Below are 20,486 nucleotides of genomic sequence, written 5' to 3'. Positions count from 1 at the left end.
TATATTTGTATATTTTTATATTTGTATATTTTCATTTTTTTTTTTTTTTTTTTTTTTAAGGAAACTATAAGCCATTTTTTACAAAAACATTATTATTCATATTTTATATATTTTTAAAAAAAAAAAGAAAAAAAAAAAAAAAATTTGTTTAGGTATAATATAACAATTTAAAAATATAAATATAAATAAATATATACATATATATATATATATATATATATATTTATTTATTTATTTATTTATTTGCTTACCATTTCTCATTGTTGTATAGCCCATTTGGTGATCAAAACTTGGCGACGTCCCCACATATACTTATGAGGGCATAGCCATGTGATTTTTCTTCTCTTAAAAACAAGTTCGTTATTTTAAATGAGGAAATTAAATTAGCACCAATATTTTTGATATGAGATTTTGCTATAAATAATATGTCTGATATAAGACTTTGATAAAAAAAATCGAACTTTTTCAAGTTAATATTTTCTTTAACTATATGTAATGAAATAACACCAAAATATTTTTTAATAATAACATGAGGTAATACATTTAAAGGTGTAATAATAATTGAAGAAAATTCATTTTCCATATGATTTTCAAAAAATATTTTACGATTTTCTAAGATAATATAATTTTTTAATTGATCAAATAAGAATATACTATCATTAATATTATTATTAATTTGTGATGGATTCACATTTTTTTTATCAGTTTTTTTAAGTAATAATTGTAATTTATTTTTTTTTTTATTTTGTTTTTCTATTTCTTTGGAATCGATATTTTTATGGATCGGACTTTTAATATTATTATTATTGTTATTATTTTTTTTTTGTTTGTATTTTTCTTTTTCTTTTTCTTTCTCTTTCTCTAATTCTTTTTGTATTTGTATTTGTATTTGTATTTGTGTTTTTTTGTTTTTGTTTTTGTTTTTGTTTTTATTTTTGATTTTGTTTTTGTTTTTGTTTTTTTTTAAAAATAAATTTTTTATTTTGGAAGTAAAATTAAAGAGTGGAGAATGGAAAATTTTGGTAAAAAGAAAAGTCCATATATTTCTTTGACTTTTCATCATACTTGTTCTTCGTTTGGTCATATAACCAAATTGAGAAATATCACTTTTTGTTTTTCTTTTTAAAATGACTTTATCTATATTATTTGAAAACATATTTGTATAATTGAATAGCTCTGATTTTTCTATATAATAATTTTCTAAATGTTTAAAAAAATGTTTTAATAAATTTTCTTGTACTGATTTATTCATATTTTGTAATTCTAAATTAATAGCATTATTATTTTTGACTTTTATTAAATGTCCTGTTAACATAATTTCTAATATATCAAAAGATATAAATGAAAAATGTAATCTTATACTACATATACAACATGGGAATAAATTATGAATAAATATATAGAATATAAAAATATTATATAAATCTATAAATGCTTTATTTATCTTTTCATAAATTATATCTACTTCATTATTATTTTCAGAAAATAAATTTATTCTTTTAATTAAATAAATATAACTTCTGGATAAATTATTTAAATATGTATTTTTACTTTTACTTTTTTGTTGTTTTTCTTCTTTTTCTTTTTTCCTCTTTTTTTTCTTTATATCATTCTCATCATAATGTTTTTTTAAATGTTTATCTTCGTTTTCCATTTTTCTATTCCCATTAATAAATTCTTCTTCAACAAAATTTTTTGATTGTCTTTTCTCATACTTTATCATATCATTATCTTTCACATCAAAGTTATATAATTGATCGCTGTTATTATAAAATAAGTTCCGTTTTTTCAAGCCCTTCACACCATTCTCATTATCCACATGATCCATATAACTTATAATCTGTGTTTTATTATCTTCTTTTTTATACTTATTATTATTATTATTATTATATAAAAAAGAGGACGCTTTTTTTGTTTGCTTTCCATCACCTTCACTATAATCATTATAATGTATATTATCTTTTATATACATATCATATTCATAATTTTCAGTAAGTAACTTCTCCTTTTTATTTATTTCATAATTTTTATTTTCATTATATTCTAAATAACTATATTCATTATGATTAATATAATTTTTAATCACAATGTTTCCATTTTTTTTTTTATTTTTGACGTTTTTTTTTTTTATGGCATTTATTATATCTGTATCATCATCGGTGTTGTAATAAAATTTATAATTTTCATTGAAATTTTTGTGATCGGTATTTTTCTCATAGAATGTTTCAAATTTTATGCTTGGCAACATATCTAGAGTAAATATATAAAAGAAATATTTTGTATAACTATTATCAAGCATACATTTTTTTTTTGTCATCTCGTTATATAAATTTATATTATCATTATTATAGTAATTATTGTCATTATTATGAATGTTATTAATGTCATTATTAATGTCATTGTTATTTTCATTATTATTGTCATTATTATTTTCATTATTATTTTCATTATTATTGTCATTATGATTGTCATTATTATTGTCATTATTATTATTGTTCTTGTCATCTTCTGCTTCTTGATTTTGAAATGAATTATTTATTATTTTATTTTTTTCTCTTTTGAATTTTTTTTTTCTCTTCTTTATTTCATTCCATTTATTTGTATTATTATTATCAACATCATCATTATCTAATTTATCTATTTCATTTCTTATGGTACTCTCAAATGAATAATCATTATTGCTTGAGCTTTTGACAATTTTATCATTAGATTCTGGTAAATCATTTTGGAGTGAATGCCTTTTTTCATTTGGATGAGATCCATTGTATATATTTTTTTCAAATAGCTTCTTATTAAATACATGTGAGATATTATTTTCTTGTTCAACATTAATAATATGATCATCATGATCATTATACCTTTTTTCGTTAATATCATTTTTAATATTATCTATACATTTTTGAGTACCATGCTGGTATTCCGTGTTCATAATTCTTTCAGATGATACCGAATTAATTAGACATGGTGCATTCAAATTATTCATAATAATATTATTATTATTTTTATTTTTATTTTCAAGTTGATTATTATTTCCCATTTTGTAAGAATTGTCTAATAATCCCTTTTTGTAAAGGAAATTTTTAACATCTAAATTAAATACATAATTATATAAAGCAATATTATCTTCATATATATTAAATAATGTAATATTATCTAGATGATCTTCTACTTCGTATACATATCCTTTATTTTTTCTTCTTTTTGCTTTAATTTTTTCTTTTTTTTTTTTTTTCCTTTTTCTTTGTCTTACTCCAATATTTGAATTATTAAGATCATCACTTTTTATGTTATAAAAATCTCCATGTTTATTTTTATCATTATTTTCATTTAATAAATCACTTTCTTCTTTCATATAAATTTCTTTTAGTCTAAAGTAATTATTATTTATAATTTTGTTATATGTGTCCCTGGAAGGATTTTTGTTCGCTCCCCTATCACTATGCCAATCTTCATCAAGTTGGATTTGTTCTTCTTGTTCATCTTTTTTTTCTCCTTCACCTTTTTTTTCTCCTTCACCTTTTTTTTCTCCTTCACCTTTTTTTCCTCCTTCATCATTTTTTTCTCCTTCATTATTTTTTTCTACTTGTTCACGGTTATCATCTTCTTCATACTTTGCATTATTTCTTTTATATGCATCCCTTTCATCATTTTCCTGATGATATTTTTTTTGCCTTTGAACTTTTTTTTTCCCTCCTTCATTTTCATAACCGATCATAATATCATTTATTGCATTTATTTCAGAATTATAAAACCCGGAATTCTCTTTACTCCTTTTATTATTCATATGATAATATGATTGTTTATTATTTTTTTCCTTACTTAGGTCGTTGTTATAAATTATATCTCCCCTTAGATACACAGGTGAAATTAAACTTTTGTTTTTACAAAAAAAGGATCGATAGTTAATATTGTCATATATACCTTTTAATTCAAGAGCACCAATACATTTGTTTCTTATATAAAAATTATCTTTATAATTAGACTTAATTAAAAATTTATTATCAGAATATATTCCGTAAGTACACATTCCCGTACCATAACAATAACCAAACAAATAATTCTGATTAAAACATAACTTTAAATTATAGTCAAAAATACTGTTAAATCCGTTTACTAATAACTTGCAGATTATTTGTTTGTGTAAATTTAATTCGAGAAAGGGTAATATTTCACTTATCTAAAAAAACAACAAATGTGGTAAATAAAATGAGCCTTTAAAAAATGACGAACGTGCAATGAAATGGTAAAAAATATATATATATATTAATTTATTTTATTTTTTTTTTTTTTTGCTGTTTATCATTTTTACTTCTGAGGCCAAGTATTCCCCGTAGTGTTTCTTCAAAGGATAAATAACAAACGCGGATATTAAAAACCCGCTAAAAAAAAAAATATAATAATCATAAATACATACATATATAAGTATATATACACGTTTGTATATTTTACTGTTCATATATTTTTATATGCTTACTTTCCTATTAAGGCCAAATTTTGCGGTATAACAGCCGAAGATATGTAAATTTTAGGAACAAAGGATTCCTTACACACCCTAAAACAGGAGAGAAGAATGTATATATATTATATATATATATATATATATATATATATATATATTATGCCGTGCTCATTTCTTTTTTTTTTTTTTTATCTTATTTAATATATTATGTGCAAAGATATATATTTTAACCTGCATGGAACTTTGTTATTTTCATTTTCATCCGAGGCAGAGTGTAAATAAATACAATTTACATTCTTATGAGAATTATTTGAATTGCTTTTAAACATATTTAACTTAGGTACATCTTTATTTATGAAGGATATAATTCTTTCATCGTAAAAAAATGAGGGTAATATATTTATTGCTGTTCCATAACAAAATAAAACTATTACATCGCTGAATATGTACGCGTCTTCTTTGTAACCTTTAACAAAACGATAAATAATATATGGTATGTTTATAAGGGTTTATATTTCTCATATGTACACACACACATATATATATATATATATATTTTTTTTTTTTCTTACCTAGAACAACGTTACAGGACAAAAATTTAGCGTTCGATTTGAGCTAAAAAATTAAATGAGTAGGTAAATATATATATTATGTGTGTATACATAAAATAAATTAATAAATTTGAAAAGGGAAATGATGTGAGTATGATGGGAACATCTCACCAAAATAATGCTAAACATATATATAAATATATATTTATTTATTTATTTATATATATTTTTTTTTTTTTTTTTTTTTTTCCTTTTTACCTCGTCCCTTATTTCTAATAACCACTCATCTCTTTGTTCTTCTGTGAGCCTTGGATGTAAAATTTTAACAGCCTTTGATGCAACCAGTCCACCTTATAAATAATAATGAAAACACAAAATATTATAAAGTTGGGAATGGGAAATATATTAAAAAGGTTGAAATGCTAATAATTATATATACATATATAAATATATATGTCATTCTTACCATAAGTATATTTTATATTATCTGGTAACGAATCCAATGTGAGCAACATTACATCAACGAAATTATACGATGCATTTGGTTGTAAACTTTCCCTTTTATTATATTTCATATCTTTATTTCTCTCCATACTATTCTCGAAAAAAAATTCATTATTTCTTAAAATATTTTTTATGGTACTATTCTGATTAATATTGATATTATTTATTTCATTCAAATTCTTTATTCCTAATTTGACAACAGTTCCTGTGATACGAATACATATTCTACGTAAAAAAAAATATATACATACATAAATATAAATATAAATATAAATATATATATATATATATATATATATATATACCAAATGATACGAAACGGTATATATAACATATTATAAACACGTGTGAGGAAAAAAAAAAAAAAAAAAAATCGTACTTATTTGTTGTGCTCCCTTCTAAATTCAAGTGTTCTTGATAACCTAATATTGCATTTCCCCCCAGGAGTTTAGCCTATACAAATATATATAAGAATATATATATATATATATATATATATATAATATTCTTATGTGTATTGTTTAAAAACGATTTCATATATTAGAATATTTCCATTTATTTCTAAATACCTTTTTTCCTATGAGCTTTCTAGTTTGCATAAACGAATTTTGTATAACGTCACACCTTGCCTCATTAGAGTTTCTAAAATAAGAATAATTATATTAATAATATATGTAATCAATCATGTATTTATACATTTATTTTTTTTATATTTTAAATTTTCTTCTTTTCTAAAAAAAAACCTGTTTGATCGAATTAAGTCCTTCCAATCATATTCGGGGTCGTTTACAATTTTAAGTTCATTCTACAAATATTTCATTGAAAAAAAATGTTGAAGTTATTAATTATGCATATTAATAAAAATATATCTTACAAATATATACATACATAAATATATATATATATATTTTTACATTTTAATTTTCTATATTACTGCAAAGTCTATTATTTGTTCAATGTAATAAGGGGAATTATTTGGGAAGAACGTAGTACCTAGCAATAAAACGTCTAATGAAAAAAAAAAAGAAAAAAAAAGAAATAATATATGAATGCATATGTATCATTATATAAACATATTTATATATATATATATATATTTATTTATTTATTTATTTATATATGTCCTTACCAGAACTGTTCTCATTGTACGGATTTTTTTCCTCGAAGAATTCCCATTTTATTATACAATACAATTCACCTATAATTTAAAATAAAATAAATAAATATAAATATATATATATATATATATATATATGTACATGTTTCATTTTTGCAGTTGATAAATATTATGTGTAATAACCTTTAAGTCCAGCTAGCGAATCATATAATGGAAACCATCCTTCTAGTTTTAAATTATCATGAAAATAAAAAAAACTTAAATCTATTTGTATGTAACCATTATTTATATTTTCTGCATCATCTATCTAAAGAGACAATTGGTAAATGAGGAAAAAAAAAAAAAAAAAAAATATATATATATATATATATATATAACACAAGTTAGTATTATTCATGCGTTCTTTTCTCATTTCATTCTTTTTGTTTCCACTATACATACTATTATTTTAAGTGGGTTTGTTTGTAGCTCTGAGTCATCGGCAATTTCCAATCGAAAGGACAAATTTAAATTATTCGTACTTCTATTGATATCTATGTATACACATAACAAAAAAATATATATATTAAATGGTAATAAAAAAAAGTGTACATATATATATATATATATATATATATATATAACGTAAGAAAACATATGCATACACAATGTGAAACACATATACATATATATAAATTTATTATTATCTGTGTACTAACTAAATTTTGTTCTTTGCTTTATTTCTCCTAAGGTAACCTGTAAATTTTAAAATTTTAATATTGTTAACTTTATATTTATTCATATATTTCTTTATATATATATATATATATATATCATTTTTTATGTATTTATTACTTCAATATATTTAAAAGAATCTAATTCTGATTTTTCAAAGGTATTAAAGTCTCTTATACCAGATATTCTCACTTTAAGAATGCAAGGCATTTTTTTTTTTTTTTTTTTTTTTTTATTTAATCATCATATTCTGTTCAAAATGAAACAAAAAAAATAAAATAAAATTGAAAAACAAAAAGAACAATAAAATAAAAATAAAATAAAATAAATGAATGAAACAAAAAGAATTAAATAAAACAAACAAATAAAATATATAATCGAATAAAATACACAATCAAATAATATATATATATATATATATATATTTTTATGTATTTATTTTTTTCATATGTTAATGGCAATTTACAATCATATTTTGAATAACCACTATATAATGGTATTACAAAAAAGAATATATATATATATATATATATATATATATATGTGTATATAATTTATGTATATACAGGGTCCTGCATAAAAGCTTTATCTTATGACTATTCATATAAGGCAAAATAAACGAGAAAAAGAATAAATATTTAGTGGTGAATTGTTAATAATTTATTTGAACTAGTTTACCAAATTGTAATATACATATTTATAACAAAAAAGAGAAAAGAAAAGAATAAAAGATAATAAAAATATTAATATATATAAATATATATATAATAATAATAATATCCATATAAAACACACATCAAGGTTGTTAACAAGGTTGTATATAAATATATTAAAAAACAAAAAAAAACAAAAAAAAAACAAAAAAAGAATATATGTTTATATATATTTTATTCTTTTGGTATAATAAAAAATACTCTTTTTTTCCTAGAGAGGATATATTATTTTTTATATCTTTCTAAATATGAGAGAACAAGAAATAATAATTAAAGGACAACTTTTAATTAGAAATCATACACACATATATATATATATATATATATATATATATATATATACATATGTTTATATATTTATAAAATCGTTGGCTTTTAATAAATACATATTTTTAATTTGCTTAATTTAAGACCTATTATACATATACCAAAAAAAAAAAAAGGAAAAATACGCGAGGGAATTTTATTCATAAATTATTGTCAATCTTTTTATAATTATACATATAAATAAAACAATTGTTCATAATTAAAACTAATTTATTATTTCATAGTAATCCATTTTTTTTTTTTTTTTTTTTTTTTTTTTTTTATTAGTATAATTAAGTGAAACATTTAAACTTTTGATACGATTTTTTGGTGTATTCCTTAATCTCATATTGTTTATATAATAGACAGTTATAGAAATTAAAAAAAAAAAAAAAAAAAAAAAAAAAAAAAAAAAAAAAATATATATATATATATATATATATATGTAATAACCACATAAATAATGGACATACTAATATGAATAATATATTTCGAATTAAAAAGTATTAAAAATATAATGTAATGATAATAAAATGTCATATATAATTATATATATTTATATATTAAAGTAAATTAAATATGTATATATAATTCATTAAAAAATTAAAAATTCACAATATATATAATAATAAATTTTTATGTATCATCATTTAAACACATATATTATATATATATATATAATAAATTTACAGTGAAATATTATAATATTTAAAAGAAAAAAAAAAAAAAAAAAAAAAAAAATTAATTTTAAAAAACTCGGAACTATAAAATTTTATAAAATAATAATAATTGAAAAATAAAAAACATATATATATTTAAAAAGTACAAAAAAAAAAAATGAATATAGTCCTATATTTTTGAAAAAGACAAAAGGTGTACAATATGAAATATATATATAAATATTTATATAATATTTATATTTTATATATATATATATATTTTAACTTAATAAATATAAAAAATTTTAATTTTAAAAAATTAAATTATTATTTTTTTTTATTTCATTCAAAATTATTTCCGTTACAAAATGATAATGCACTTTTCAAGATTTTAAATTAATATTATATTTTTAGCTATTTATTGTTCTTAAAAAAAAAAAAAAAAAAGAAAGAAAAAAAAAAAAAAAGAAAAAAGAATAAGAATAAAAATAAAAATAAGAAAAAAAAAGAAAAAGGAAAAAAAAAATGTTATCTTTTTTCTTTTTAAATATTTCATTTTACTTAATATATTTATATTGTTATACAAATGAGAATAGAAAATTATGATGAAATTAAATAGAAACGTGTTGTTCAAAAAAGGGGAAAAAATTACATATAGTGTAAAAAGTATAGTATACAAAAAAAAAAAAAAAAAAAGTTGAATAAAAGGATCAGAACAAATATTAATTTGATAAGGCAAAATGAAGTTTTTTATACCTTATGTGTATATAATATGTAAAGATAAAAATAAAATACATAAAATAACAACATTCAAATGAAAAAAAAATGTATATCATTTTATGGAAATAAAAAATATAAATGTATTTATATATATATATATATATATATATATTAACTTTGTAGGTGTTATATTTATCATAAATGTAATTCGTACAAGGGGGGAGGAAGATGATGATAATAATAATATTTCAGGTAAATCAATTTTAGGAACTAGCCATAATAATATATCAAATATAGATTTATCTTCTATTCCTAATTTGGATAGTAACATACATGCTAGTTTTTCAAGTGATACCAAAGAATGGTCACCCAATAATCTTACGTCTAAAAAAAAAAAAAAGAAAAAAGAAATAAGACCTAAAGATATTATGAGTAATAGTGATTCATCTAATACTTCATCAATAAATAAACAAAACAATAATCAAATAAAATCTGTTTTGTTAAAAGAAAATAAAGGAGTAAAAATTACTGGACCATGTAATGTAAATTTGTCAATATTTCTTGTTCCACATATATATATTGATGTTGAAACAAAATATAATAACATTGAATTAAAATATGAGTTGGATGAATTTAGTGATTCAATAAAATTCAAAGATACAACTACAGAATTAAGAACCTCTGATGATACTTTAATGAATACTAATTTTAATGTAGGCGTATCAAGAGATACTCTAGATAAGGATAGATTATATAATATATGTGCAGAAAATAAAACGTTTAAATTTGTAGTATATATTAAAGATAATATTTTGACACTTAAATGGAAAGTATATGAAACAGGAGTTACAAGTATACACATGAAAAAAAAAAAAAAAAAAAAAAAAAAAAAAAAAAAAAATAGATATATATATTTATATATATATATATATATATATAAATCTTTTCAATTATGTTTATCCTTTTATGTCAGCCATCCTTCATATATTATATTATTTTTATTTTTTTTTTATTTTTCCAGATAACAAAGTAGATATCAGACAATATAAAATGAAAGAACTAACGAGACCTATCACAACCATTCAAATTCATAGCGTGTCAGAAAATAAAGACACCCATTTATTGGAAAGTAAAAATTATGTTATAAAAACAGACATACCAGGTAAACAACAATAATTAAATGTCCATAAAAATGAATAAATAAATAAATATATATATATATATTCCCATACATGTATACACATTTTTATTCTTTCCCATTTTAGAAACATGTGATGTTATGGCCACCAACTGCTTTTTGAGTGGAAATATAAATATCGAAAAATGTCTAGAATGCACCTTGCTTGTTCAGAATAATGATACATCAAGTGAATGCTTTACATACGTTTCAAATGACGTTAGAGAGAATTTCAATCAAATTAAAGCAGAAGCAGAGGATGATGAAAATTTTCGTAATTACCATCTTACAGATACTATAAATAATATATTGAAAAGAATATATAAAATAAATAAAAATGAAGGAAAGAAAGAATTAATAACACTAGAAGAATTAGATAATTTTTTGAAAGAGAGTATAACAGATTATTGTAAAATATTAAGAGAAATAGATACGAATGGAACATTAGTAAATCATGAATTAGGTAATAATGTTGATGTATTTAATAATTTAATAAGATTATTAAAATTACATAAAAATGAAAGTATAAGTACCTTACATAATAAATTAAGAAATTCAGCAATTTGTATGAAATATCCTGATAAATGGATAGAAAAAAAAACAGGTCTCATATTACCAAATGTAGTAAATAATAATATAATATATAATAATAAATATGAAAAATTGAATGAAGAAAAAAAAAGAAAAATATATGATAATAAAGATGATAGTAAAATTAGTGATATTATAAATATTAAAAAATATATATTTACTAATAATACATTAAAATATTTTAATAATGATAAACAATTTTGTAATAGCTCATTTTGTAATAGATTAAAAGATGAAAATAATTGCATATCAAAAATTCAAATTGAAGATCAAGGAAACTGTGCAATTTCTTGGATTTTTGCCTCTAAATATTATTTGGAAACTTTAAAATGTATGAAAGGTTATGAACCACATGCTATTTCTGCATTATATATAGCTAACTGTAGTAAAAGAAAACATAAAAATAGATGTAATGTGGGATCTAATCCATTAGAATTTTTACAAATAATAGAAGAAAATCAATTCTTACCTATGGACACAAACTATTTATATTCTTATACAAAAGTAGGCAACGATTGTCCAGATGAGGAGAAAAACTGGGTAAATTTGTTGAAACATACAAGAATGTTAAATTATAATAATAAACATAGAAGTACCTTATCTACTAAAGCTTATAGAGCATATGAAAGTGAACATTTTAAAGATAAAATGGATACATTTATTAAATTAATAAAAGATGAAATAATGAACAATGGTTCAGTTATTGCTTATGTAAAAGCTGAAAATGTTTTGGGTTATGAATTGAACGGGAAAAATGTTCAAAATTTATGTGGTGATAAAACACCTGATCATGCAGTTAATATTGTTGGTTATGGTAATTATATAAATGATGAAGATGAGAAAAAATCTTATTGGATTGTAAGAAATAGTTGGGGTAAATATTGGGGAGATGAAGGTTACTTTAAAGTTGATATGTATGGACCATCAACATGTGAAGATAATTTCATTCATACAGTAGTAGTGTTTAATATTAATATGCCTAAGAGTAAGAAATCCCCTGTTAAGATAACATTTCCATTATATAACTATTACTTGAAATATTCTCCTGATTTTTATCATAACCTTTATTATAAAAATTTTAATTCTAAGAAAAGTATGAAATTGGTTAATGCGTCTGATGAACATAAAAACATTTATTCCCAAGAAGATAAGGTAAACCATAAGAAAGGAAGTAAGATTTTAAATTCTGAAGTAACTACTTCATTATTATCACAAGAAATATCACAAAGACGTGGTGAAGATGACGATATAGATACATTAATAGGAGATAGTCCAGATATAAATGAACAGGAAAAAAATATCAAGGATGAATTTAATAAATCCTCTATAACACATAATAGTGTATCATCATCTAATATCACCAAAAGTAATAAGAATACAAATAAGGTTAAAATATATCACATTATAAAACATGTAAAGAATACAAAAATAAAAATAGGTTTCGTTAAATACGATAATTATAATACCATAGGAACGAATCATACATGCTCAAGATCTTATTCGGAAGATCAAGAAAAACATGAAGGATGTATTAAATTTTGTGAACTCCATTGGAATGAATGTAAAGATAAAACATCTCCTGGATATTGTTTAACCAAACTGAAGGGTTCAAATGAATGTTTTTTCTGTTATGTGTAAGAAGTTACACAATAAGTTAAATCATATATCATATTTTACACAAATATATATATATGTATATATATTTTTTTTTTTTTTTTTTTTTCATTTTTTTTATTGTGTAACTTTTTAATTAAATTTCATTTTTTTTTAAATGAATTTATATTATATCATATTGTTTTAATATTTAAAAAACGATTTTTAGTTTACTATTTTTTATTATTTTTATCAAATTAGATGAATTCTAAAGTATATTTGAATTTAAATGTTTAATTTTTTTTTTTTTTTTTTTTAATTATAATTAAGAACATAATTTTAGATATTTGCTACTAATTGAAATATATCCATATGCATGCATAGAAGGATATATATTATACGAATATAATATATAAATATATATATATATATATATATATATATTTTATTTTTATCGATCTAGGGTATGACCTTTAAAAAATAAAACTATAATGAATATTATATTTTATAAATTAATCGAAGAGACATATAAATTATATATATATATGTATATATTTAATTATCAGTATGTTAGACACCGTAACTTTTTCTTGAGTACACAATTAGATATTTCTATAAACAGGTATACAAAGTTATTGCACTGGTCAAATTTATTTTATTTTATTTTATTTTATTTATTTTTAATTTTTTTTTTTTTTTTTTTTGGGGTCCTTTAATTCAAGAACAATATATATATGTATATATATTTATATACACATGTTTTTAATAAATAAATTAAATATCAAAAAAAAAAAAAAAAAATATATTATAAGAATATAAAATAAAATTATACCAAATGGTACCATTTAAATTTTATTAATATTTTTAAATATACATAATTTGTAACACTTCTTAAAAGGCATAAAGTTCTTTATTAAAAAGAACACATAACAAAAGAAAAAAAAAAAAAAAAATAATAAAAAAATAATAAAATATATGTAAATAAAACAAAACAATTAAATATATATAAACACATATTACCATTTTTAAAGATAGAAAAAATATAGAGATATTTTATACTTTATACAACACAATGAAGTTTCATATTTCCTTCTTTCTTATATTATGTAGGACAAAATAATTAAACATATATATATATATATATATATATATAACAATTATAAAAATATAATTAAAAAAGATATAAATTGAAATAGAAAAATAAGAACACATATATTATATGTATTGTATTAAAAAAAATTTTTTTAAATAAAAATATATGATTAAATTATTTTATTTATAATAAAATTCTTTTTGCAGATATTGTATTTTTTAAAAATACAATAAAGAGTGAAACCACTACAGATGAATCTGCTACAGGATCATTATCATCCGATGGTTCACGTGTAACAACACAAGCAAGAATTGAAAAACCAAAACAACAACCAACATTACCAACTTTAGCTCAAGAAACACAACCCCAACAACAGCAACAACAAAAAGAAGTAGGAAGTGGTATAGGAGCAGAACAAAAAGTAGAATCAGCAAGACCAGGTGCAGAAGTATCCCAATCAGATGTCGAAAGAGCAGGAAGATCATCAGGAACAGGAGGATCCGTAGGAACAAAGATATCACCTGGATCACAAGGGCAAGGGAAAGTAGCAGGACCACAATTACCACGATTACCACAATTACCACAATCCTTTGAACAAAGTAGAAATCAACAATCATCTCCCGTAACACCAAAAAGAAATGGCATTTCACCAACTAATGCAAAATCCCCAGAGTCTGTTCTTCCCCCAGCTCAATCATTCACAAACTTGAACAAATCCACTATCCCTCACACAATTCCTATAAAATCTTCTTTCTTAAAATATTATAAGGGAGTAAAAATTACTGGTTCATGTGGTGTACAATTTCAATTAGTTATTGTACCCCACTTGTTTATTTATGTTGAAACAAAAGAAAATAATATTCAATTGGAACCTCGATTTATGAAATTAAATGAAAGAATAGATTTTGAAAAAGATAAATCCAATTTAAAGAATAAGTGTGATGTTAACAAAAAACAATCATTTAAATTTATATTGTATCTTCAACATGATTTGATAACTATTAAATGGAAGGTATATGAAGAAAAACCTGACACCACTACTAGGATAGGTAAATAAAAAAAATAATATACATATATATGTATATATATATATATTTATATATTTTATATTCTTTTAGCTCCAGGTCAAGTAGATTTAAACGTTGATGTCAAAAGATACAAATTACCAAAATTAGATCAACCAGTTATATCTATTCAAATACATTCTCTTGCACAGGATGGAGAAACATATTTAATGGAAAGTAAAGATTACAACTTAGAAGATCAAATACCAGGTGAAAAAATTAAATAATACATACATACATACATACATACATATATATATATATATATATATATATATATATATATATATATATATATATATGTTGATGGAAAATATATCCTTTTCCGTTATTCACTCTTTACAGAAAAATGTGAGGCCATCGCTTCTGATTGTTTCTTAAGCGGAAATGTTGATATTGAAAAGTGCCTCCAATGTACATTATTAGTTATTAAGGCTGATAAGAATGATGAATGTCTTAAATATGTATCTAAAAATGTAAAAGACAGATTTGAAGAAATTTTAACAAAGGGAGAGGACGATGCAGATTCCGATGAATATGATTTTATAGCACCTGCAAATTATATATTAAAAAATATTTACAAAAAAAATGATACAAATGGAAAAAAAGAATTATTACATTTCAAAGATATAAATAATAATTTGAAGTTAGAATTAATAAATTATTGTAATTTATTAAAGGACAATGATGTAAGTGGTATACTGACATATGAAAAATTGGGTAATGTACAAGATATATTTAATAACTTAACAAAATTATTAGAAGAACATAAAGAAGAAAACAATTATGTACTTTATCATAAAATGAAAAATGAAGTATTGTGTTTAAAAAATGCAAATGATTGGATGAAAAATAAAACAGGATTAGTATTACCACAATTAAAATATTCTTTAAATAAGTTTAATAAGAATAAGGAAAATTATATTAAGGAAAACATTTTTGAAGAAGATGAAAATGGAATTGTTGATTTAACAAAATTCCCAGTAGATACAAGTTACTCATCATATAATTATGCAGATAGTTTATATTGTAATCGTGAATATTGTAATAGGTTAAAAGATCATAATAATTGTATATCCAAAATAAATGTAGAAGATCAAAAGAATTGTGCCTTATCATGGGCCTTTGCTTCTATATACCATTTAGAAACTATTAAATGTATGAAAGGATATGAACCTCTAAATGCATCTGTATTATATGTAACAAATTGTCTTAAAAATAAAAATAACGATGTATGTACTGAAGGATCGAATCCTTTAGTGTTCTTAGAAACCATTGAAGAAAAGGGATTCTTGCCAACAGAATCTAATTATCCATATGATCAATCTAAAGTTGGAGATGTATGTCCACAAGTACAAAATGATTGGGATAATGTATTCGAAAATACAAAAGTATTAGAATATAACAATGCACCTTTTTCTGTCGGTACTAAAGGATATATTGCCTATGAAAGTGAAGTATTTCAGAAAGATATAGATTCATTTGTTAAATTAATTAAAGATGAAATAATGAACAAAGGTTCAGTTATTGCTTATGTAAAAGCTAAAAATGTTTTGGGTTATGAACTAAACGGAAAGAAAGTTCAAAACTTATGTGGTGATAAAAAACCTGATCATGCAGTTAATATTGTTGGTTATGGTAATTATATAAATAATAAAGGTGAGAAAAAATCTTATTGGATTGTAAGAAATAGTTGGGGTAAATATTGGGGAGACGATGGTTACTTTAAAGTTGATATGTATGGACCACCAACATGTGAAGATAATTTCATTCATAGTGTAGTAGTATTTAATGTTGAAGTACCTGTAAATGAAAATTTTGATAAGAAGGAGCATGATATATATAAGTCTTACTTGAAAAACTCTCCAGATTTTTACCACAACATTTACTATAAAAATTATAATTTTGAAAACTACGTGTCACCAATAAGTACATGGAGTGAGGTATTGCATAATACATTATATAATAACAATTTGATTTGGGGGCAAGAAACTACAGATCCTATTGGAGAAGGAAAACTGCCCGCATCTGAGGCAGGACATCTACGTGGGGAGGGAAAAGGAAATTCTGAGGAAAATCAAGGTCAGCGTTCGAATGCAAATGGAGCTATAAGTTCAAATCAAAGTACGGGTGGAAAAATTACGAAACAAGGAGAATCTAAAGATGACGGTGTAGCATTACCTGTATCAACCGATGGAAAACCAAACACATCATCTTCTGTAGTAGATACAAATGATCAAAGAAGTTTACCAAATCCAAGAGCTACATCTCTACAACCTCCTTCAGTACAAATTCCTAACCATGAAGGTACCTCTGCTCCGGGAAATTCACGAACTCCATCAATTGTATCCCCTACAGCTGCAGAAAAAAGTAGAAAAGCTCAAATATTTCATGTTTTAAAACATATTAAAAATAGCAGAATAAAGATGGGATTAGTTAAATATGATAATTCTGACAATATTGGTGGTGATCACGTATGTTCTAGAACTTATGCTGTAAATCCTGAAAAACAAGAAGAATGTGTGAAATTTTGTGAAGAAAATTGGGAGAATTGTAAAAATAAGCCTTCCCCAGGATATTGTCTAGCTAAATTAAAAAACACAAATGAATGCTTCTTCTGTTATGTATAAAAAAAAAAATATATATATATATATATATATATATATATATATATATTAAATAATGTAAAATGCAATATCATCTTTTTCTGAGAAGAATACAAAAGATACAAAAAATTTTTAATAAGTCATAATATTAAAATTTAGTAAATTTAAAAATATTCTCATAATTATAAAAAAAAAAAAAAAAAAAAAAAAAAAAAAAACATTACTATTTATTAATATATTGTCTCAAATGAATCAAAATATATAACCACGTGTTTATATATTTATATGTGAAATACCTTTTTATATTTAATATATATTCTTTTTAATATTTAATTTTTTAGAAATGAATGATAAATTTTAATAGTTAAAAATATATATATATATATATATATATATATATATATATTTTATTTTATATATATTTTTTCTCTTTCATTTTTCAAATATATTGAAAATGATAAGATATTACTTAATTATTATTCAGATACATGTGATATCATATTTTTATTAAGTATAAATTTGTTCAATGTACATGTACAGATATAATCTAACATAATGTACATGTATATGCACTTTAAAAATAAAGGAAAATATTTTTTCAAAACAATATGATTTAAAATAAAATAATAATAATATAATATTAATAATACCAAAAAAAAAAAAAAAAAAAAAAAAAAAAAAAAAAAAAAAATTATATATATATATATATATATATATATATAATACTAATAAATATTAATAAAAATAATTTTATTTTAATAAAGTTATTTTAACGATCTTTATAAAGAACCAAATAATGGTTTAATATAATAATAATAAAATAAGAATTATAAAAACGGAAAAAATATAATTATTTTATATTAATACTATACACCAAAATGAAGTTCAGTATTTCCTTATTTCTAATATTGTGTAATATATATATATATATATAAGATAAAAAAAAAAAAAAAAAAAATTAATATAATTCATGGTGTATTATTTAATACCTAAAATAAATGTATATAAATATTGATTTTGAAATGTTATAAAAAATATGGATAGATTAAATTAAAAACTAAAATGTTATATATACATATATATATTTTTTATATTTATAATTTATTCCATATAGGTGTCTTGTTTTGTAAAAATGACATAAAATGTACAACAGTGGACGAGAGTACCAAGGAAGGTTCTCAAAATCCTAAAAATTCATCCTCTACTACACCTGCATCTGGATCTCAAAAGGGTAGTTCTTCTGAATCACCAGGTTCAAGCGTAGAGAAACAATCACAAGAATCCAATAAAGAAAGTACCAATGGTGGTAATGTTGTAAGCCAAGGTACTCCTGCTAATACTTTTGGTCAAAATTCTAATAATCCTTCCGACTCACCCCAAGGTACTAGCACTCTTCCAAGTCCTCCTAAATCAATTGATGTAAAATCTGCTTTCTTAAAACATTACAAAGGAGTAAAGGTTACTGGTTCATGTAATGCAAATTTTCAATTATTTCTTGTTCCACATATATTCATAAACGTTGAAACAAAAGAAAATAACATTCAGTTGGATGTAAAATTTTTGAAATTAACTAAAAGAATAGATTTTGCAAAAGATAAAAGTATGTTAAAGAATAAATGTGAATCTGGAAAAAACCAAACATTTAAATTTGTATTATATTTTAAAGATGATATACTAACAATAAAATGGAAAGTATACGAAGAGAAATCTGCTACTCCACGTAATTAATAAAAAATAAATATTATGTGTATAATATTATATGGAGATATTCTCATACATATTCAATTATTATATATATATATATATATATATGTATATATATTTCTTTTATTAATTAATTACAGAAAAATCTGAAGAAAATACAGTAGATATAAAATTATACAAGTTACCAAAATTAGATCAAACAATAACCTCAATACAAGTACATACCCTATCCATAGAAGGAACGTCTTATTTAATGGAAAGTAAAGATTATAGTTTAGGAAATAATTTGCCTGGTAAGATAAAAATAATGATAAAAAGGAGAATTGTGGAATTACACATATATTAAATTTATACTAAAAATATATACATATATATATATATATATATATATATATATATATATATATATATATATTTATTTATTTATTTATTATTATGTTATGTGTTTTATTTTTTTATTTCTATAGAAAAATGTGACGCAATAGCTTCAGATTGTTTCTTGAGTGGAAATATTAATGTAGAAAAATGTTTAAAATGTACCTTGAAAGTAAAAAAGGTAGAAGCTTCTGACGAATGTTACAAGTATGTCTCAAAAGATAAACCCAAAGAAACAAAACTAGCTGTGTCAGGAAGTGAAGTGAAGGAAGTAAAAGCTGCATCAGTGGATCATTCAAATGATAAAGAATATGAACTCTCTCAATCCATTAACAATATATTGAATAAAATGTACAAAAAAGAGAGCAATGATGAAAAAAATAACAAAAAGGAATTAATCAAATTAGAAGATGCAGATGATAGTTTACAAAAAGAATTAAATAAATATTGTAACTCATTAAAAGAAGTAGATTTAAATGGAGTATTATCAAAAAATGAAGTAGGTAATGAAAAAGATGTATTCAATAATTTAACAACACT

The 20,486-nt window shown here is 21.4% G+C and overlaps 4 protein-coding genes across 4 annotated transcripts in view; 3 read left to right on the top strand and 1 right to left on the bottom strand.

The window, feature by feature from the left end:
• Positions 1 to 283: 283 nt before the first annotated feature.
• Positions 284 to 7,555, bottom strand: PF3D7_0208100.1 (conserved Plasmodium protein, unknown function; the record flags this gene model as incomplete). The annotated part of the gene is made up of 16 exons (XM_001349555.2): positions 284 to 4,177; positions 4,310 to 4,379; positions 4,475 to 4,552; positions 4,691 to 4,925; positions 5,032 to 5,074; positions 5,269 to 5,360; positions 5,477 to 5,739; positions 5,894 to 5,967; positions 6,084 to 6,156; positions 6,258 to 6,319; positions 6,449 to 6,522; positions 6,644 to 6,712; positions 6,815 to 6,938; positions 7,073 to 7,164; positions 7,330 to 7,366; positions 7,466 to 7,555. The coding sequence occupies 16 exons, from the start codon at positions 7,553 to 7,555 to the stop codon at positions 284 to 286; spliced, it is 5,370 nt and encodes a 1,789-aa protein (XP_001349591.2).
• Positions 7,556 to 9,763: 2,208 nt separating this feature from the next.
• Positions 9,764 to 13,149, top strand: PF3D7_0208000 (serine repeat antigen 1; the record flags this gene model as incomplete). The annotated part of the gene is made up of 4 exons (XM_001349554.1): positions 9,764 to 9,797; positions 9,927 to 10,595; positions 10,765 to 10,905; positions 11,009 to 13,149. The coding sequence occupies 4 exons, from the start codon at positions 9,764 to 9,766 to the stop codon at positions 13,147 to 13,149; spliced, it is 2,985 nt and encodes a 994-aa protein (XP_001349590.1).
• Positions 13,150 to 14,176: 1,027 nt separating this feature from the next.
• PF3D7_0207900 (serine repeat antigen 2) lies at positions 14,177 to 17,891 on the top strand (the record flags this gene model as incomplete). The annotated part of the gene is made up of 4 exons (XM_001349553.2): positions 14,177 to 14,210; positions 14,404 to 15,246; positions 15,316 to 15,471; positions 15,607 to 17,891. The coding sequence occupies 4 exons, from the start codon at positions 14,177 to 14,179 to the stop codon at positions 17,889 to 17,891; spliced, it is 3,318 nt and encodes a 1,105-aa protein (XP_001349589.2).
• Positions 17,892 to 18,745: 854 nt separating this feature from the next.
• Positions 18,746 to 20,486, top strand: part of PF3D7_0207800 (serine repeat antigen 3) — a gene marked incomplete at both ends in the record, with an annotated part of 3,293 nt that continues 1,552 nt past the window's right edge. The window contains 4 exons of the mRNA XM_001349552.1: positions 18,746 to 18,779; positions 18,982 to 19,587; positions 19,712 to 19,864; positions 20,039 to 20,486. The exon at positions 20,039 to 20,486 is cut by the window's right edge and continues 1,552 nt beyond it. Of these exons, the coding sequence (XP_001349588.1) occupies positions 18,746 to 18,779; positions 18,982 to 19,587; positions 19,712 to 19,864; positions 20,039 to 20,486 (1,241 nt within the window). The remainder of the gene's footprint in view (positions 18,780 to 18,981; positions 19,588 to 19,711; positions 19,865 to 20,038) is intronic.

The sequence above is a fragment of the Plasmodium falciparum genome (assembly GCF_000002765.6).
Source record: "Plasmodium falciparum 3D7 genome assembly, chromosome: 2".
Lineage (NCBI taxonomy): Eukaryota > Apicomplexa > Aconoidasida > Haemosporida > Plasmodiidae > Plasmodium > Plasmodium falciparum.
The sequence above is the reverse complement of the archived record's forward strand: the minus strand, read 5'-3'. Positions and strand labels throughout refer to the sequence as shown.